The sequence below is a fragment of the Paroedura picta genome, chromosome 8 (assembly GCF_049243985.1).
Source record: "Paroedura picta isolate Pp20150507F chromosome 8, Ppicta_v3.0, whole genome shotgun sequence".
In the NCBI taxonomy this organism is placed as follows: Eukaryota; Metazoa; Chordata; class Lepidosauria; order Squamata; family Gekkonidae; genus Paroedura; species Paroedura picta.
The window spans coordinates 61899823-61921395 of NC_135376.1; the positions used below are offsets into that span (position 1 = coordinate 61899823).

Here is a 21573-nt window from a genome sequence, read left to right on the forward strand (position 1 = left end):
TGGAGATAGTGACAGATTTTATTTTCCTGGGCTCCAAGATCACTGCAGATGGGGACTGCAGCAAAGAAATTAAAAGACGCTTGCTCCTGGGGAGGAAAGCTATGGCAAATCTAGACAGCATCCTAAAAAGCAGAGACATCACCCTGCCAACAAAAGTGCGTTTAGTCAAGGCTATGGTATTCCCAGTTGCAATGTATGGCTGCGAAAGTTGGACCATAAGGAAGGCCGAGCGTCAAAGAATTGAGGCTTTTGAACTCTGGTGCTGGAGAAGACTCTTGCGAGTCCCTTGGACTGCAAGGCGAACAAACCGGTCAGTCCTAGAGGAGATCAACCCTGACTGCTCTTTAGAAGGCCAGATCCTGAAGATGAAACTCAAATACTTTGGCCACCTCATGAGAAGGAAGGACTCCCTGGAGAAGAGCCTAATGCTGGGAGCGATCGAGGGCAAAAGATGAAGGGGACGACAGAGAATGAGGTGGCTGGATGGAGTCACTGAAGCAGTAGGTGCAAACTTAAATGGACTCCGGGGAATGGTAGAGGACAGGAAGGCCTGGAGGATCATTGTCCATGGGGTCGCGATGGGTCGGACACGACTTCGCACATAACAACAACAAAGCCAGATGTATATCTGAAAAATACCTTATTGCTATTTTCTGAAAAGAATCAGGTCTCCTAAATATATATACAGATTTGGACCCCTTGGTTCAGTTGACTTGAAATTTCAAGGATATTTAAAGGACAGGAGCCAACAACTCTCCTGCAGTTTGGGTGCCAGCGTCTTTAAAAACACCCCCTAGCCCCCCATGAAAGATTTCCCATAGAGAATAATGGAGTAAAAAAGTATCAGAAATCCAAAACAAACCAACAAACCAACCAACACTGGGTCTGAATACTATATCAGTATTTGGAAACCTGGAAACCAGGAATGCCAACATTTTTACTCCAATATATCCAGCTCTGAAAATAAGAACAATTTTGCTCCATGCCACTAGTAGCTAAGAAGCTATTTGATTTATGGACAGTTGTGTAATATGATTTCAGCAGTGGCTTCTTAGAAGTTATAGCAAACCTGTCATCAAATTCTACATATCTGGATAATTCTGTATTATCCCTTTATGACCTGTGGGGAAAAAGTCAGACAAACAGTGACCTTATAAAGGGGAGTTTGTAGCTTCTTGTTTAAGAGGAATCTGGTGTAACACTGGAATAAGCATTTTATTATGTTATGGGGCAAATGTCAGAGGATCAGCTATGGGTCAATCTTGGTGATAACATGTGTGTTGTCATAACAAATAATGTGCCTCTATCAGTTTTTGGAGACTAATGGCAAAGAAACACACTCCTCCTGGTCTTTCTCCACTGTCACTGCTGTTCATTGGGCTGTTGCTAGGCAACCTTGGGCTCCCATTCCCTCCCCCCCCCTACTCCCAAACAGGAAGTTATCAAGCTTGAAGACTTTCATGCATTGAAGAGACTGTCACTCTGAACAATTTATTCTTAGAAATGGCTGGTAGCTGATTACAAGGCTTCCCAGTGGGGGCCCAAATGGCTGCTTTACTTCTATTAGTCTTGCATTTAAAAACCTGCTTAGTTGATATCCTACCTGGAACCCTGTTATTCTTGAATATATTTTTTTCACTTGGACACCTTCACTCTCCTTGTCAAAACAGCATGCAATACCAGAAGTTCACATACAAAGAATTGGCAGGCTATATCAGACTGATTTGGGAAAATTTTACCTACCACCACTACCACTGGTACTTCTTGATCTATGTTTCACCCTTTAGGGTGGCCAGATCATAATACTGAAGAGATGGTAGTAACCACATCTGACAGAACTCCCCCTTCCTTATGCACTAAAAATGTATCCTACACCTCCTAAACTTCTTCCCTTGTTTTCCCTCTTCTTTCACGTATGTATATCTTTAAGCCAGCTTACTTCTTTATTTAAGACTTAGGAACTCGTATGTGAGACCTCAAAAAAGCCTGAACAAAAATCAAGAAATGCCTCCCAGTTCACCATCATTGGGAGAATATTTTGGATAAAGTGTGAGAAGGATATAATTACTCATTTTATGTCCCTTTTCTAGGGTTGCCAACACTGAATTAGTAATATCTGGAGGCTTTGGGGAGTGAAGTCAGGAGTGGGTGGAATTTGGGGTGGTACGGGATCTCAGTGGAGTAAAATACTATGGAGTCCACCCACCAAAGCAGCCATTTTCTCCAGGGGAACTGATCTCTGTCGCCTGGAGAAGAGCTATGATTCCAGGGGATCCCCAGGTCCTCCCTGGGGACCAGCACCCCTACCCTTTGCTCAGTAGCTCAGTTACACATTTTCCCTTTTCATATTGATTTATGGAATACAACAGCAAAGCTTTTTTCCCGTAATGGGCATTAGTGTTGTTTGTATTTTGTTAAAACCATCCATACCATGATATAAACAGAAAACAGAATTATGCTAGTAAGTCTGATTTCAAAGGTCTTTCTTTACATCTATGGTGGTTTAGAATAATAATGTGATGTTTAATTTGAAGAGAAGTCTCTTAAGAGACATAAACAAGAGCATCTTAGTTGCAGGTTATTAGTGTAGCATCAATAAAATTTAGCAGCAAGCCAGGGCAAATAAGTTTTGAGGCAAATGGGGAAGACATTTCAGGGTTGGCACTTCTATTATCAGCCCTGGTGGGTTCCAGCAACCATAGACATGTCGGTAATAGCAAAAAACAAACAAACTTTAATGTTAAGTAATGAGGGAAGCTTCAACTGAGAAAGGGTGGGAGGTAACAACTGGGTTCCAAAGGTAAGTCTTTAACACAGCCTTTTATGCTTACCACTTAAGCTGCAGGAATGCCCTTCCGAGTTCCACCCCCTTCCTCCAAAGGCTCTCCTGGTACAGTAAATATAACAAGTCTTTGCTGTTACTCAAAGAGGATGCCTCCTAATTAGTTTGGGGAATTTAGCTTAAGGAAACAGGAAGAGAGGGCTATTCAGGATTTCCAGCAATGTTTACAGGGATTGTTCCCTTAGATAAACTCAAAATAACCAGTCAGATGTTAAACTGAAAGCTTTTATTAAGGAATTAAAGTGGTACAGCAAAAACACAGCAAACACACAAAACTACCTTAGAAAATAAATATTGAAAGGGGATTAAATATTTTCAAGAAGGTGATATTTACCAATCTAGAAGATGAGAGGTCCATAGCAATTCACAGAAGAAGGAAGAAGGGGTCAACTTGTTGGTTGTATGTAGGGGTCTAAGAACACACATACACAGCTCTGGTGGCTGGGTGCTCTTGATACAGAGAAAAAGTTCCCTGGGGCCATGATGAAATGTTTGCCCCCATTACAATGGCCTGATGGGATCTCCAGAGTTGGACAATGATCTGGGAGAAATACTGCTAGGTTCCTAGGACACAGACAATGGTTGTGATAGCTTTACCTGAGGTGCTGCCCTGCACCTACTCATCCAGGTGGTTGTGCTGAGACAGAGAGCTAACCAGAGACCAAAGTCCAGCCAAGGGAGACAGAGTACACAGCAGGCAGGGCAAGAGCTGAGTCTCTCCTTATCCTTTCCCTACTAGTGCTAAAGTATTGCCCCAGTGCAATGCCAGTACTTCTGGGTGACACTGAAAATAATATCACATAGTGATAATAACCTTCTCCCCATTTGGCCAGCCAACTTCCACACACTGACCACATGAGAACTGGCAGGAATTGGCAACAATTACCAGGAGTTTGCCTACCATTAGCAAGTACCTGCTAAGCCTGTTTCCCTCCTTTTTCTCTCCTCCGGGAAAAGACAACTATTACTTAGGACAGGGCTGTTGGCAAATGTAGTTCTTCAGTAATTTCATTATGCTAGACATTATATTTGGTTTGTTTCTACAGTTTTTAAATAGGGACACATGTCCAGCTGTAACATGTTTTTTTTTTTAGATCCTGTTTGGGCAACCATTTTAAGGAGTTGTACTCGATGATAAATACATCATTACTGATATATATCAGGGAAACAGTGAAAAGGATTCCAGTTCTTAGGTAATTAAAATAAAAGTTTGGGAATTTAAACAAAATCAGACCTTGTAGTAACTTTAAAAATTTACAGAGAATGTGGTCAGATACATGTACCCCAAAGGGATTTTCATATAAATTGGAAACAATTAAAGGATAGAATAATCAATAATTAAAGTATAAATCAATGAAGACATAAAAGGAAAGAATAATCAATCATCATCAGAAAGAAATCCATCATAAGAAAGCATTTTGTTAGTCATCAGAGTAATGCAAATCTGTGCTCAGAAGGAAAAAGACAGAGGAGTGATAAAGAGGTATGAAACTGACATCTACAAAGCAGTCATTCAATCAATACATCCTAACAAGATTTCTGGTATACAATAGGACCATTTCTCCTCAGTTCCTGAAATTTGGCATACAAGGTCCTTTTTGTAAAATCCAAAATGGATAGGGAAAAATGAGGTTACAACCATGTGGTCTATAAAGTTTCAGTCTGAAATTTGATGGGCATAATCCTTTCTGGAAGGGGTACAATTCTCTATCTTTAACCGCTCCTAGCGGAGCGGAAGAAATAAAACAGTAAGGGCCCCGAGGGCGGGCCCTGTCCGGGATGAGGAAGGGTGCCAATAGGCCCCTTCCTCTGGACTGACAAGCGGAGGGCCCAATCGGGAGGCGCGAAGCGCCGCCCGATTGGGCCCTCCGCTTGTCAGTCCAGCCCCAAACTGTCAATCAGCAGCCGCGCACAACGCGGCTGCTGATTGGCTGTTTGCCTGGACTACAGCCAATAGGGAGGCGCGAAGCGCCTCCCAACCCGCCCCATCCCCGACGAGGGCTACCCTTCCCTGCACGGCGGCCATTACTCTGCGGGCCGCCGAAAGGGAAGGTAGGCCTGCGGCTCGCTGTGCCTTCCCCCAACTGGGGGAGTACAAAGGATTCTGCGGGCTCGGAGACGGCGCTGGGAGGCTTGCTGAGCCGCCCTGTGCCGTTCCCGGGCTCTCAGAAGCCTTTGCCGCTGGGGGGTGGGAGGGGAGAATGGCTTCTGCGAGCCCAGGAACGTCGCAGGGCAGCCGAGCCGCCCTGTGCCGTTCCCGGCCTCTCAGAAGCCTTTGCCGCTGGGGGGTGGGAGGGGAGAATGGCTTCTGCGAGCCCAGGAACGTCGCAGGGCAGCCGAGCCGCCCTGTGCCGTTCCCGGCCTCTCAGAAGCCTTTGCCGCTGGGGGATGGGAGGGGAGAATGGCTTCTGTGAGCCCAGGAATGTCGCAGGGCAGCCGAGCCGCCCTGTGCCGTTCCCGGCCTCTCAGAAGCCTTTGCCGCTGGGGGATGGGAGGGGAGAATGGCTTCTGTGAGCCCAGGAATGTCGCAGGGCAGCCGAGCCGCCCTGTGCCGTTCCCGGGCTCTCAGAAGCCTTTGCCGCTGGGGGGTGGGAGGGGAGAATGGCTTCTGCGAGCCCAGGAACGTCGCAGGGCAGCCGAGCCGCCCTGTGCCGTTCCCGGGCTCTCAGAAGCCTTTGCCGCTGGGGGGTGGGAGGGGAGAATGGCTTCTGCGAGCCCAGGAACGTCGCAGGGCGGCCGAGCCGCCCTGTGCCGTTCCCGGGCTCTCAGAAGCCTTTGCCGCTGGGGGGTGGGAGGGGAGAATGGCTTCTGCGAGCCCAGGAACGTCGCAGGGCAGCCGAGCCGCCCTGTGCCGTTCCCGGGCTCTCAGAAGCCTTTGCCGCTGGGGGGTGGGAGGGGAGAATGGCTTCTGCGAGCCCAGGAACGTCGCAGGGCGGGCGAGCCGCCCTGTGCCGTTCCCGGCCTCTCAGAAGCCTTTGCCGCTGGGGGGTGGGAGGGGAGAATGGCTTCTGCGAGCCCAGGAACGTCGCAGGGCAGCCGAGCCGCCCTGTGCCGTTCCCGGCCTCTCAGAAGCCTTTGCCGCTGGGGGATGGGAGGGGAGAATGGCTTCTGCGAGCCCAGGAACGTCGCAGGGCAGCCGAGCCGCCCTGTGCCGTTCCCGGGCTCTCAGAAGCCTTTGCCGCTGGGGGGTGGGAGGGGAGAATGGCTTCTGCGAGCCCAGGAACGTCGCAGGGCAGCCGAGCCGCCCTGTGCCGTTCCCGGGCTCTCAGAAGCCTTTACCCCTGGGGGGTGGGAGGGGAGAATGGCTTCTGCGAGCCCAGGAACGTCGCAGGCCAGCCGAGCCGCCCTGTGCCGTTCCCGGGCTCTCAGAAGCCTTTGCCGCTGGGGGGTGGGAGGGGAGAATGGCTTCTGCGAGCCCAGGAACGTCGCAGGGCGGCCGAGCCGCCCTGTGCCGTTCCCGGGCTCTCAGAAGCCTTTGCCGCTGGGGGGTGGGAGGGGAGAATGGCTTCTGCGAGCCCAGGAACGTCGCAGGGCGGCCGAGCCGCCCTGTGCCGTTCCCGGCCTCTCAGAAGCCTTTGCCGCTGGGGGGTGGGAGGGGAGAATGGCTTCTGCGAGCCCAGGAACGTCGCAGGGCGGCCGAGCCGCCCTGTGCCGTTCCCGGGCTCTCAGAAGCCTTTGCCGCTGGGGGGTGGGAGGGGAGAATGGCTTCTGCGAGCCCAGGAACGTCGCAGGGCAGCCGAGCCGCCCTGTGCCGTTCCCGGGCTCTCAGAAGCCTTTACCCCTGGGGGGTGGGAGGGGAGAATGGCTTCTGCGAGCCCAGGAACGTCGCAGGCCAGCCGAGCCGCCCTGTGCCGTTCCCGGGCTCTCAGAAGCCTTTGCCGCTGGGGGGTGGGAGGGGAGAATGGCTTCTGCGAGCCCAGGAACGTCGCAGGGCGGCCGAGCCGCCCTGTGCCGTTCCCGGGCTCTCAGAAGCCTTTGCCGCTGGGGGGTGGGAGGGGAGAATGGCTTCTGCGAGCCCAGGAACGTCGCAGGGCAGCCGAGCCGCCCTGTGCCGTTCCCGGGCTCTCAGAAGCCTTTGCCGCTGGGGGGTGGGAGGGGAGAATGGCTTCTGCGAGCCCAGGAACGTCACAGGCCAGCCGAGCCGCCCTGTGCCGTTCCCGGGCTCTCAGAAGCCTTTGCCGCTGGGGGGTGGGAGGGGAGAATGGCTTCTGCGAGCCCAGGAACGTCGCAGGGCGGCCGAGCCGCCCTGTGCCGTTCCCGGGCTCTCAGAAGCCTTTGCCGCTGGGGGGTGGGAGGGGAGAATGGCTTCTGCGAGCCCAGGAACGTCGCAGGGCAGCCGAGCCGCCCTGTGCCGTTCCCGGGCTCTCAGAAGCCTTTGCCGCTGGGGGGTGGGAGGGGAGAATGGCTTCTGCGAGCCCAGGAACGTCGCAGGGCGGGCGAGCCGCCCTGTGCCGTTCCCGGGCTCTCAGAAGCCTTTGCCGCTGGGGGGTGGGAGGGGAGAATGGCTTCTGCGAGCCCAGGAACGTCGCAGGGCAGCCGAGCCGCCCTGTGCCGTTCCCGGGCTCTCAGAAGCCTTTGCCGCTGGGGGGTGGGAGGGGAGAATGGCTTCTGCGAGCCCAGGAACGTCACAGGCCAGCCGAGCCGCCCTGTGCCGTTCCCGGGCTCTCAGAAGCCTTTGCCGCTGGGGGGTGGGAGGGGAGAATGGCTTCTGCGAGCCCAGGAACGTCGCAGGGCGGCCGAGCCGCCCTGTGCCGTTCCCGGGCTCTCAGAAGCCTTTGCCGCTGGGGGGTGGGAGGGGAGAATGGCTTCTGCGAGCCCAGGAACGTCGCAGGGCAGCCGAGCCGCCCTGTGCCGTTCCCGGGCTCTCAGAAGCCTTTGCCGCTGGGGGGTGGGAGGGGAGAATGGCTTCTGCGAGCCCAGGAACGTCACAGGCCAGCCGAGCCGCCCTGTGCCGTTCCCGGGCTCTCAGAAGCCTTTGCCGCTGGGGGGTGGGAGGGGAGAATGGCTTCTGCGAGCCCAGGAACGTCGCAGGGCGGCCGAGCCGCCCTGTGCCGTTCCCGGGCTCTCAGAAGCCTTTGCCGCTGGGGGGTGGGAGGGGAGAATGGCTTCTGCGAGCCCAGGAACGTCGCAGGCCAGCCGAGCCGCCCTGTGCCGTTCCCGGGCTCTCAGAAGCCTTTGCCGCTGGGGGGTGGGAGGGGAGAATGGCTTCTGCGCGCCCGGGGAGGGCGCAGGGCGGCCGAGCCGCCCTGTGCCGTTCCCGGGCTCTCAGAAGCCTTTGCCGCTGGGGGGTGGGAGGGGAGAATGGCTTCTGCGAGCCCAGGAACGACGCAGGGCGGCCGAGCCGCCCTGCGCCGTTCCCGGGCGCTCAGAAGCCTTTGCCGTTGGGGGGGTGGGAGGGGAGAACAGCTTCTGGGCGCCCGGGGAGGGGTTCCCGGCTGCCCAGAAGCCTTTGCCGTCTTCTCCCGCCCTTGCCAGCCACCAAGCGCTGTCCCCAGGGACAGCAGCTAGCGCCCATTTTATTCTAATATAAAATGGGCTTAAAATCTAGTAAGTATATAAGAATAGCAGCCCTGCTGGATCAGAACAGTGGTCCATCTAGTCCACCAACCTGTCTCTCACACAGCGGCCAACCAATTCCTCTGGAAAGTGGACAGTTTGACCCAGATTGGACATGGAAAATTATATCACAAATTTATTTTTAGTTTGAAATCAACATAAAGCAAATCAGATGCAAAAAAAGAAAAAAGAATGAATATGGAAACACAGGCGAAATGAATTTATAAAATGGGGAGTCAAGTACAACATAGAAGGGGGGAGTGATGTACACGCTGAACTCTTAACCCTACTTATGTATTCTATCCATAGACATTTGTCTGCCAATCAGCATAATTTTCCCCTTTAGGGATTTATTAAATCCTGCCAGGGAAAATGGAGAGAAGCAATTTCACAAGTGGGACATGTGCTAAGTTCAACTTGCCTTCTGTCACTTAAATCATGGTCCAAGTCCCTGTTTGTAGTTTCAGGGATGAGATTCATGGATCTGCTGCTAATTTGTCCACTTCAGCCTTGGTGTTGGTTCAGCAGTGAGAGGCTGAAAGCCATGAAGATTATTCTTCAGAAAAGAAGAATCGTGTGAATTTTGCCACCTCTCATATGCTCAGGACACACATGGCTTCCAGAAAAAAGAGATTATTTTTATTATATTATGGCCTTCTGCTTTTGTTCCTCATCACTGAAATGGTGAAGTTCTTTCAAGAGCAGATCGCATGCCTCACCTCTACAAAGTCCTTAAAGAAGTTGCATTAATGGTAAGCAATCCTAACAACCCTCAATCTAGAGTCCAAGAAAAATTATTCCTTTCCTAGTCTGTCAAGTATTTCAAAGATAGTGGGAAATTAATAATTAATTGAAGAAAAAAATCTCACCTTTGCATATTTCACGGATCATATTTCACTAAAGATTTAGATGCAGAAGGAAAATAAATGGTACATTCAATAGATGTAGTCACAGTTAAAGATCTGAAACGTCACCAAGACAATTCAATTTTTCAGCCTTTCACCACTATGGCAGTAGTATACCAGTGAGGGCAAGCTTGTCCTGGAATGTTTACAGTATTACGTTGCCATGACATTCAAGCTAAGATTCCATCTTTAGAACTTCCATGAACACAAAGGATAATAATTTTAGGTCCACTTTTAAGTCCAATGGAACTTTTAAAATGGACAATCATTCTTCATCATAGACCAGTCATGAAAGGGTTGCCCCCAAACAAACAAGGCAGAGGGTTTTTATTATTTATTATTATTATATAGCCTAACTGCTACATGTAGTCATGTTGTTTAATAATAGTTTAATAGTCTAAAAACAGCATTTTTTCTACAGAACAAATGCTTTGATTCACAATTATTAAATGTATATAAATACAATTGATTACTATTAATCAACTAAGTTTTCTCCAACTGGATAGCAGTCTCACTTTTTCTAAACTTGGAACAGAGCTTGAACCACTATTTGAAAGCCAACACAAAACCAGAACAGAACAAAGCAACAAAAATCCAGGTTGCCAATTCAAAAATCATTTTCTCAAATAATGGATGTACTGGTAAATTCACTGGTTTCTTCCAGAATTAATCAGAAATACATTAGACCAATATTTGAGAGTGTTTGGAGATAATTTTTAGATACTGATTCATCACTTTCATAACCCATTCTCAATCTTCCCAAAGGAAGAGGCCAGCTTGCCTCAGCATTGCTGGAGGAAGTTTTACCTATCGCACATCCGATCCAGGCCTCCACTATGTGATTCCTGTTGGTCATTTAAGCTGGCCTTCTTCAAACTCTCTCCTACTCATCCCTTGCTGGATCAGAAGAATGTGCACTGCTCATCATGGGGCCAGGGATCTTCTGGATCCTGGCATTACACCCCAGAGGTACTGGAAATGGTATCACAGTCAATGAGGCACTTTGCTGGCAAGTACCTGCAACTAGTGTATGTATGGACAGTAAGCAGGTGAATTCTTGATCTGTGGCAAGTGGCTATGACTGACTAGAAAGGGGATTTGAGCAAACTGAGTATTTGGATGGGAGCTGCAAACAAAAAGCCAAAATGCTAAAAAGAAATTTTATATAGAGAGGAAGATTAGATCCAGATGTAAATAAAGCAATGCAGAGCTAAAAATCTGGCTATCGTCTTCAGTGGGGCACATCACTTCATAGAGACATAGCGGAGACAAGGATGTGTGTTTGTGTGTGTGTGATTTTTTGAATAGATCTAGGAGGCCAAATCATGCCCTGCAAGCCTTTTCAAACAGCACCTAAGAGGGACCATCACAACAGGTACAGTCAAACAATCCCTATGGATTGGTTGAAGTTGTAAAAAAGCAAAGCACAGGAATTAACTGGGTGAGCTAGGCCTTACAAGAGAATGAAAATACTGTCAAATAACCGGAGCCACAGATAATAGGAAAAAAAAAAACGGAGTCCCCAGTACCTAATTTTTTTTTTAATAAGAGGTTCCAGACATCATGCTTCAATGTGTGGTGTGTGTGTGTGTGTATGAAATCTTCCTCCTCAATCTCAGACTGAAGTAGATGCAGAATGACTTGTGGATGTTTAATGGGGAAGGCAACCTGCACCTATTCAGAAGTACCCTGGACTTTTATTGTGTTGGAAAGTGCCACCAAGTCACCGCTTGCATATGACAACCCCTGGTGCTGGTGGGGTTCTTAAAACAAGAGATGTTCAGATGTAGTTTGCTATTGCCTGCCTCTGTGTCATGACCCTGGTATTCCTTGGAGGTCTCCCATCTACATGCTAGCCAGGGCCATCCCTGCTTAGCTTCCAAGACCTGATGAAATCAGGGTAGCCTGGGCTGTCCAGGTTCCACAACTAGCAACGAATGTAAGAGGTGATGCAGTGTGAGTTGCACAAAAGGGAAATCTACACACTTCAGCTCAGTCGGGAACTCACCATTGGCCTTCCGCAAACAACCTCGGGGCCTCTCCCTGCTCCGTTGACAATATTAGATTAATACTGTAGGATGATGAAAGGCTTAGCGAGATGGGATAAATGAAGTACTTTGAATATTCTAAACGGGTTATGTAAATAATAAGTGTTGTTATTGCTTCATAAATTCCAGGACTAAATCCTGGTACTGAAAACAAGTTATGGGCTAAATCTTCACGAGGCTAGAGAAATCATTTTCGTGTTACAGGAAATGAAGCAACCTGAAATGAGCTCTGCATATTAACAAACTCATCATATAAAAGAAAGCAGAGGCATGTTTCTCTGAGGAAGATGTGTAGCAGATGAGCTTGTTTCTATTCTAAAGAACATCATGAGATCTGTTAATGGGGCTTGTGCAACTTGAAGCAATAGCTGACTGCCTGCAGAGATGATTATAGGATCCACTGTGAAACAGACGAATGAGCTCTGTTCAGCTATCAAAAAGCCAGGCATTGTAAATCTCTTAATATAGGCACCATTAGAAGACAAGCTCTTATCAGGGGGCTACCAAAAATGTTATTGGTCTAGGTCCCATTTCTAGAAGGCCCTGGGCAGAAAGAAGCATCTCATCTTCCTCTACAAAGCCATTCTCTTTTATGCCTATTTAGTAAGATGAACAGCGCTCTTTACAAAAAGCACTAGCAAAATGTCTGACTACCCAGAACATTCAAACAAGGTAGCAACTCGTTTTTCCATCTCAATGTGTTTTGCTTAATAATCACTCGTTTTAAAAATCCTATTCCTAGTCTATTAACTAAACTGGTTTAATTCTAAAATACAGAGAATAAAATGATTTCAGACCAAGGAAATAGGATGTTTGTTCAGTAGTGAAAGTTCTGTTAGATGCCCAACTTGTGGAAGAAGAAAGGTATTAGGGGCATTAAACCAATATGCACTAATTTTCAGGCCATGCATATGATGAAGAAGAACTGGTTTTCATACCCACTTTTCTCGACCTGAATCAGTCTCAAAGTGGCTTATAATCACCTTCCCTTTCTCTCTCCCCCCCCCCACAACAGACACCTTGTGAGCTACATAGAGCTGAGAGAGCTCTGAAAGAACTTCATCTGGCTTAAGGTGATTCAGTAGGCTTCATGCAGAGGAGTGAGGAATCAAACTCAGTTCTCCAGATTAAAAGCCACTATTCTTAACCACTACATCATGCTGGTTCTCTGGAAATGTTCTAAAGATACTTTTTACAACTATAAGGACAGAGGGCTTAAAGCAGGAAAAACAGACACATATCAAACTGAAGCACCACCAAGGCCCCCTGAATGCTTTCTGGTTCTTCCCCTCTCTGGTTTCTGAGCCGGAGTACTAGATACAAGCCTCACATGAATGTGTTTTCTACACAACACAAAAAAACATAAAAGATGCCACTGTATCATTTACTTACTTATTTGAGGAATTTATATGCTGCCTCTCCTGAGTCTTGCTCAAGCTAGCTTACAAGTCAAAACAATACCATAAAACTATTGAAAATCATGCAATCAATAAAAAATACCAAAACCCAGTACCAGCAATACTGCTTGTAATGCTTGTGCACATTCAGAAAGACTACCTATGGAAATTATGTGTGAATGTAGTTAAGCCATTTTGAAAACCATTAAAGGTGTTATGCTTTCCTCAGTCTCCACTTAGCACAAATAAAAGCCCTGAGCAAACATTCTGGCTGCATTCTCACTCACCACACAGGGAGGAAAAGCAGGCATGAGCGTGCTGCCCACCTAACTACAGTCACTGAGTGGTCTGTGCAGGGCAAATGTTGCAGAAGAAATGCCTACAAGCACACACACCCTTTCCAGGGGATCAGCGGTGTTCCAAAACCAGAGTCTTTGATCACAGGAAAGGGGCACAGGGTTACTCTTCCTTAGCTCATCAGCTCTCAATTGGATTTGAATCGTGCAGCTGCAGAGTAGAATTCCAGCCTAGGCATATCTTTTGGAGAACTGAGCAAATGACAGGACACCCATTTCTTTTCAAGGTTCCTTTGCAGGTATGTTTTATTTTTAATATATGCAACATGCAGTTCTGGATCGGTTTTATCTCGGAAAGCATCTATCCCCCCCCCCTTTCACTGCAACAGGTTAGGAAGCACAGATGATCTCCCAAGATTAAACAAAGCACAATTGTATAAAAGTAAAGTAGAATGTAAGCAGATTTTGTGCTTATCTGCAGTTTCAACAAAAGATAACTGGTAATTGCTTTTTTTATCACTTGAGCTTTACATCTAGAAGTGGAGAGTACTGCAAAGCTTGATATCAGCTTAAATACTAGGGCCCCCAGATCCTTCACTTTCTGTTCTAGTAAAGAGACAAATCATCAACCAAGCTTAATTTAAAAAATCATGAGTGACAAAAGAAGCAGCAAAGGATAATGTTTCAATCTTCAGAAAACATGTTTGGCTTTGGATCTGCAACAGAAAGTTCTAAATTGTTAGCCATACTGTCCATGTTTGAGCAGGACATCTCAAGTTAGCCAGCAATGCTAGCCTTTCCCAGACCAGCCCCCCCCCGTTGCTTAGCAACAAACAAAAACCTCATGACTGTATGTTTCTCACAAACCAAAGTATCCAGAACTCAGAATCATTGCCTACAAATGTAAGGAAGAAAAGGACTAATGCAGAGAGAGAAATAATTTATCCATTTGCCTTCTTGCATATTTACATTGTGCACAAGCTGATATGACGCTGAGGGACTGAATACATGCTATATTAAATTAAGCTCCCAGGTTTGGTTGCAATGTCAGACCCAGACAGCAAAACTACAGATGCAATGTACAAATGGCTTCTTGGTTCGGAATGGAACTATGACAAAACTGGGACATTTTGGACAATTGCTCACCTGCTGGCTGTGGAAGCAGGGATACCATCCTCCTGATGGCAGCAGCCAAAAATAATTGGCAAAGTTTTGCCCAAATGCTAGAGCATCGCCAGGGTCCCCCAGCAACCTCCTGATGTCATTTCCATAAGCAAAGGGGTTTATAGTCAGCCTATTGCCAATGATGTCATAATGTTGCTAGTGGCCCCTTTCCCATTAAGTCCCCTCGCTAGTTGCCAGGCTAGTCTTTGCAATACTAAGTGGCAGAATTCAGTCTCTCTGTCAGTCCAGTCCTATGTCTCAGAAACACCTATCATGTTCACGAGACTTATTTCCTGTTAAATATGCTTTGGATAAGCAAACTTAAGGAGTGTCATGGTGCAAACATCAAGGGGAAACATGCATAACACATGCTGGGGAAAACTGCCTGTAAGCCTCTGTTTTACTTCAATGCTAACCTTTTGAGATGTATACTCTCAAGAAGCCCATGGCATTTTTGCCTGTACCTAAAAGTTGCTGTTGAACCTGGAGTGCCTTTTTCGACCATGAAAAACCACTAAAATATATTTCAGGCGTCAAGGAACCCCAGAGGTTGTGTCAAACCCATTCAGAGAAGTGGGCACAGAAGTAAGATGTGGGAGCCAGCCAATCAATCATCAATCAATCACTCATTTATCATTTGCATTGTCGGGAAAAAGACTAGAGCAACAGGGGATGTGGACTCCAATAATGTGAGGTAGGTGAGGCTGAGAGAGCCCTGATATTACTGCTTGGTCAGAACAGCTTTATCAGTGCTGTGATGTCAGTGGCCTGAGAAAGGCCTTGTAGCCCCTGGGGAGCTCTTGCATAACCCCAGAGTGCCTTGGGAACCCAGGTTGGGAATCCCTGACCTAGAGGCTGTAGTAAATATGAAGGCCTTTCACAAGAATTCACAGTACAAAGTAAAGTCACTCATATCCACAAACACTGAAAGTATTTCCTTCACCAAAAAAAGTATCTTAATAAACAGAAGACTAATTTAAAAGCGATGTAGCAAAAACGCCCTGACAAATACGTATAAGAAACTCCTTAAAAGGCAAATGTTGATCAGAAATGTACAGCAAATACACGCCCTGGTTATGGCTGAGCCAAGCATTAACTACCATAACAGCCAATGAAGCAGTGTTAATAAGCCAATAGTGCCTTAAGGCAGCTGCCTATTGGTTTTTGACCCATTTCTGCAGAGGCTCGCAGAGCCTTGGGCTGGAATAACTTTATTAATCATGGACACATTCTAGAGTTTTGTGAGGCAGGAGGGTCACTTAACTGAAGTGCAAAGTTTCTTTCCTATGTAAAATTGTTTGGAATCAAATGCAGAACAGCAGATTTCAAAATAATGATGCTTAGACTCCATTTGATGGACAAATGTCTCAGTGTAAATAAACGTGAAAACGTTTGAATCAGCTGTACTAGATACAGCACTTTCTCCAGTTGCATTTCTGTTCACGGGGATTGTCCATATTGGGATAGGAGGATCTAACTTGTGTCATGACGTACATGAAGAAACTCAGGTCGTGTCCTAGGCTTAAAGCAAGTGGTATCTATGTAGCTTGGACAGTGTTCTGTGGATCATGATGGTCTCTGTGTGTTCTTATAGTGCACAAGCGGGAGACCAGCAAGGAAGGGGGGGCATTTCATTTCCCCCCCTTCCTCACCATTTTCTCTTGCCCTTCCCTGAAAGACCCCACAAACTCTCCCTCTTTTCCAGTTTCCTCCTTGCCTTCCCACCAAACAGCCAACCTACCTTTATTTGTCCTTATGTCTTTAGCTTTCCGTCCCCCACAGCAGCCTGTACCTAGGAAAACTATGGCACAGCCATGTGGTTACAGCCACTGGGCAAATCCTGCTTGTATGGCAGGGCCCACTCAATGATCTATGGGAGGGGCACACCACATTCCCTGCATCCTCCCTCCCACAATATTTCCCCTTTCCCTCCTGCTGGCAGCCCCCATATCCCTGCCTCATTCTATCCTTTTCAACCTTTCACTAACCTATCTTTTAATTTCCCTGCTATCTTTGCTTATATTTGCTTTGCTTATATGTATTATTTACTTACTTCATTTATACCCTGCCTTTCTCCACTGTGGGGACCAAAGGAGCTTACATCATGACCCTCTCCTCCTTTTTATCATCAGATCCCCGTGAGGAAGGTTATGCTGAAAAAAAGTGAGTGCCCCAAAATCACCTAGACCTTATCCAGGAGCTGTAATTAGGCATGTGCAATTTCTTTTGGATAGCCTGAAAAGTACCTGAATTGATGTTGATTCAGATACTTTTTGGACAAATCCAGTCCAAGTCACACTTCCCCTAAACTGTCTAAAGCTGCCCTGGCTGAATCGCTGAACCGCGATTCAGGCACGATTCAGCCATATGGAAATTGGGCAGTTTAAAGGGACCAAACTTTCCCTTTTCCATCTATTCTGTGTGTGCGTGTGGGGGGGGGGGGGAGTTGAGGTACAGGCACCAAAGTTGCAATGAGGAATATTTCTTCCCTTGCCATGGGAAACAGTGGAGATGGGATGGGCACCCATTTTGGATGCCTGTATAATTGGACCCCGTGGTCCACTCTTCCTGAAACTTGGGGTTGTTTTGAGGAAAGGCTCCCAAAGCTACGCTGCAAATTTGGTGCCTCTGCCTCTAACCCTCCCCCCCCCACCAGGTCTTGGAATAGACGGAAAGGAAAAAATTCCCATTGACTTTAATGGTACCATATGTTATTATGGTGCCAAACTGATTCGGATTGGGCTGAATTCATACCAGGAAAGGGTGCTTTGGGAAAGGAGGCTTTGAATTAAGCCTGAATTGATTCTTCCTAAATCTGAAACAGTACAATTTTTCTTTTTTTGCTTGTCTAGCTGTAACAGCTACACTACACTGGTTTTCATAGGATGCTGCTGCTGAACAGTAGCAACCAACCACGCTGAGGTTGAGTCATGTTGTTGGGTGGTATCAAGTCACCCAGTGGTTGCTGTAAGGCCTGGCCCTGATGAATCCTCCCACAAAGGCCAAAGCAGCCCTGGAAATGGCTCTCCCCCTCCCCAGTCTTTTACTCGTAGATATCAAGCCTAGGATACTGTGGTTGCCTAGGAATTGCCACTGAAAACTTTTAATTTCTTATAATCATAGATGTTCCTTTTATAAGTTGGGTTTTTAAAAATCCCTTCATAGTTGGGGTTGTTTTTTCAAAGGAGGTGGATAAGATTTTTCCACTAATCTGGGGCATTATTTTTTAATGTTTTGTGATTTTTCTGAAAACTGGAAATTCCCTCAAATTTGTAGAAAAATATTTCCCTCAGTGTGGTCCCAATATGAGGACTTAAATATCCATAGATCTACTCACACTTGAGAAATATATAAATTATGATGTGACAGTCCCTATTTAAGGTGTGCATTGGGCAAGAAATACAATTCCAGTGGTCTTGGGTAATGATCCCTAGCACACCTATAGGTGTGACAGGGACCACCAATGTGATTCCTGGTGCCCACTAGCTTCTTGAGATTCTGTTGATGGTGTTTAAGAGATAGTATAACTTTCTAAATAACTGATAAGCTATAGTGCACTTCTGCAAGTTTTTTTTAATCACAAGATGAGACAGACTCAGTGCTAGGGGATTGTGCTTTTTTAATGCAATAGTTTCTTTCTTAAATTCCAGAATAATAGAATCATAAAATCATAGAATCATAGAGTTAGAAGGGATATCATGGGTCATCTAGTCCAGTGGTCCCCAACCTGCGGGCCGCAGCCCGGTGCCGGGCCGCAAAGGCCATGGTGCCGGGCGGCGGCTCCCTCTCCCCGCCCCCCCCCCCCGCAGTAAAAAACTTCCCGGGCCACAAGCTTGCGGCCTGGGAAGCTTCTTACTTCGGGAGGGCGGGGAGAGGGAATCAGGGCCGGGCCGCGCATCGCGCATGCGTGGCCCGTGCGGGCGTGGTCTGCATGGGCGTGGCCCGATGCCCTGCCAGTTCCCAGCCTCAGAAAGGTTGGGTACCACTGATCTAGTCCAACCCCCTGCACATGCAGGACACTCACAACCCCATCGCTCATCCACTGTAACCTGCCACCCCCTTAAGTCTTCACAGAATCATCCTCTCTGTCAGATGGCTATCCAGCCTCTGTTTAAAAAATTCCAAAGATGGAGAACCCACCACCTCCTGAGGAAGCCTCTTCCACTGAGAAACCGCTCTAACTGTCAGGAACTTCTTCCAGATGTTGAGACGGAATTTCTTTTGAATTAATTTCATCCCATTTTAATCATTCCAGTATCTTTATTTCACAAGGAAAATTAAACATTCTAGAAAAATATTTACATTTCTAACTTAAATGTATATAACCCAATATGATTTGCCCCTATGCATATTTTCATGCCACATACATGTCATGGTCTTAGCGGCCATTTTGACATGATCTGACCAAACAGCTACTAAGATGAGTTCACAGTTCTGGCAAAAAAAGCAGAAGGAATAGGATTAAGCTGGGAGATGTTACTAAAGTCGGGCTGTCGTTTTCCCATTAGGGGCAGGGCAGATCCTGTTTACCACCACCACTCCTACAGCCAGTGGAATTATAAAGTTAAAAAAAAAACACCATTGTGATGGTGGGATGTGACTTTGGAGGGAAACCTGAAGGGATGTCCATGTGCTCAAGGAACCACTGGACACTACTGTAACAATTCCTAGATGGGTGTGATGTCACATTGTCACCAATGATACCCCACATTTCCCCTCCACTCCAGACAACCAGTTGGCAATCCTATGCTAAGATGGTCTTCCTCTCAGAGCTTTAGGCCGATTTTACCTTCTGACTACAAACTAACAACACCGATGCATATGTAAAATATTTACCCCCCTCTTCCCAGTGAAGCCCAAATGTGTGTAGACAGGTTTGTAGATGTTGGTAGTTTGCATTTCTTTATTTTATTTTCCTCCCTCCTTACAGAAGATCTGCATATGATGATGACCACTGAGTCATAAAACCCTTTTGCATGAATACATGGCTGCCTGGTAGTGAATCAGGCCATTGGTCAGTTGAAGCAGTATTGTGTATTCTGATTGGCAGCAGTTCTCAGGTTCTCCCAAGTCTTCATTTTATATCATGTTTTGTAAAATAAATAAATAGGCTATTTAGCAATGAGGACATGGTGATCACAGGAAGTAAGCTTCAGTTCCTAGTGATGTCACATGGATTTAGGAGACTTTCAGATAAAACAGGCTCTTGAGTAGGGACACTAGAGATTATAGTATGTCCATGCCGCTTTTCAAATTTGTAAATCTGAAAAATATTACCTTCACAATTTTCATGCTGATTTCAGGTTTCTTTTGGAAACCATAGTGTTACAAAATGTACTCTCTCTTGGACTTGTAAATAAAGCTCAAATTCCCTTGCAAAATCTCACTGACAAATTTGTTTCTCTCTCATTTTATTGAATTGATATTATCTCTGCTGCCACCCTCAGTAGAATCATAAATATATCACTGAACATACCCTCATACTGTCTCTTATAACAACACAGTATAGAATATTCCAAACCTTTGCTTTCTTGTGTACCTAGAAAATGGACTTTATATATCTTTGGAACAACTATGTATATATCATGCTGGTCTTTTGAAACAGTAATTTCCAAATCGTGACCTACCTCTATAACCGCATCTTCAGAAGTCTTATAATTTAAGTGAGCCACCACTGGACTGGCTGCTGATGTTCTAGTATTAGAATCATTACAGTGAGTAAGCCTACCTTGTAAGATATTTTCAAGAGCAGCATGAATATCCCAAGTAATTACAAATCATTTTTTTCATTCAATGTGACATTGAATCCAGAGACGTATATAATCTTAAGGGTCCTATTCATCCAGCAGGGGTAATGATTTATCATGAACTGTAGTCTTAAGAGTCTGGAAAAGAGACATGGTATCCCTGTGGATTAGAACAATGAATGTCAATCACATCTCCTTGTAAGAGCTAACTTTTTCAAAATGATTTGCTAAAGGCACTGTCTGTGTTCACTTATGGATATCTTTTGATGATGTCACATTTGATCCTTCACCCTTCTCTTTCTGTGCCCAATTTTTGGTCTGTTTAATCCGACACTGGCCACATACATTTCAAAAGCCATTGCAAAATTCATAAGACTTTAATTAGACCCTTCTGAAGTCATCAAATTCAAATCTTGGGGTGGATTCCAACAGTTTAGAAGTTATTTGGGGTTGAGGATATAACTATTTCTATTACAAATATTATTACTGTGTTCAAGATCAATTACATGGAACCATAATTTAAAATTCCTATGCCTTACAATATTTTCATTATGCTTATTTTAATTATCTGTACACCGCCCGTGGCGCCGCGGGCGCCACGGACTAAATAAAACAGTAAGGGGTTCTGAGGCGGGATGTGTCCGGGATGAGGAAGGGTCCGGATTGGACCCTTCCTCATGACAGACAATCGGAGGGACCAAACGGCAGGCGCGAAGCGCCTGCCAATTGGTCTCTCTGATTCCCAGCAACTGCGAGCCGCGCGCAGCGCGGCTCGCTGTTGCTCCCGGCCTGACGCGGTGAGAGGCGCGAAGCGCCTCTCACCGCGTCAAGCCGCCGCCTGAGGTAGCCCCCACCACAACAAGAAGATGGCCGCCGCAAAGAAAACGCCGCTCTGGAGCCGCCTGCCTTCGCTCAAGGGAGACCCTGGCAGTCGCGCGAAGCGCGGCTGCCGGGGACTCCCTGGCCGGCGGCTTGACGCGGCGAGAGGCGCAAAGCGCCTCTCGCCGCGTCAAGCCGCCGGCCAGGGAGTCCCCGCCGCCGAAGGACACACCGCCGCGTCCCACAAGGCAGCCTACAGCCAAACATCTCAACGGGAAAGCCTCGGGGAAGGGGCTGGGCAGCGTCTGGGGAAGGGCCTGGCCGCCGTCCTCGGCCATGGACTTCCACCTCCACCCCCAGCGCGCAGAGAGCCCGCCCGCGACTAAGTCCGTGCTGCCTTCCCGCAGCCGGACCCCCGAGCCCAAGCAGCAGCGGCAGCAGCGGCAGCAGCAGCAGAGGCAGCGCCGTCCCCCAAGCCAGCCAAACGACGCCTGCGACGAAGTCCAAGCTGCCTTCCCGCAGCCGGACCCCCGAGCCCAAGCAGCAGCGGCAGCGCCGTCCCCCAAGCCGAGCTGCCTTCCCGCAGCCGGACCTCCAAGCCCAAGCAGCAGCAGCAGCAGCAGCAGCAGCGGCAGCGCCGTCCCACAAGCCAACCAACAGAGCAACAAAAAGCCTCGGAGAACGGCCTGGCCAGCAGCCACCTCTACGGGGCCGCGTCTCCTCTCTGCTGCCCGCCCAACTCGCTCCTACTCCTCCACCAACGGCGCGCCGAGAGGGGCGCGCAATACCAACACCCACA

The 21573-nt window shown here is 47.5% G+C and overlaps 1 protein-coding gene across 8 annotated transcripts in view; it reads right to left on the bottom strand.

Moving 5' to 3' along the window:
- The window catches only part of C8H10orf90 (chromosome 8 C10orf90 homolog), a 124030-nt gene that overhangs the window by 80137 nt on the left and 22320 nt on the right, over nucleotides 1-21573 (bottom strand). Inside the window, exons 1-2 of one of the 8 annotated variants that reach the window (XM_077350087.1) lie at nucleotides 9268-9433; nucleotides 2832-2887 (exon numbers count right to left, since the gene is read on the bottom strand). The exons of 5 other annotated variants lie outside the window; for them this stretch is intronic. Coding sequence is in view for 1 of the 3 variants with exons in the window: in XM_077350084.1 (XP_077206199.1) it covers nucleotides 9268-9289 (22 nt within the window). In the remaining 2 variants the exon portion in view is untranslated. Of the gene's footprint in view, nucleotides 1-2831; nucleotides 2888-9267; nucleotides 9454-21573 lie in introns of those variants that run through there. 2 more of the 8 variants (XM_077350084.1, XM_077350085.1) reach the window with 2 other exon arrangements.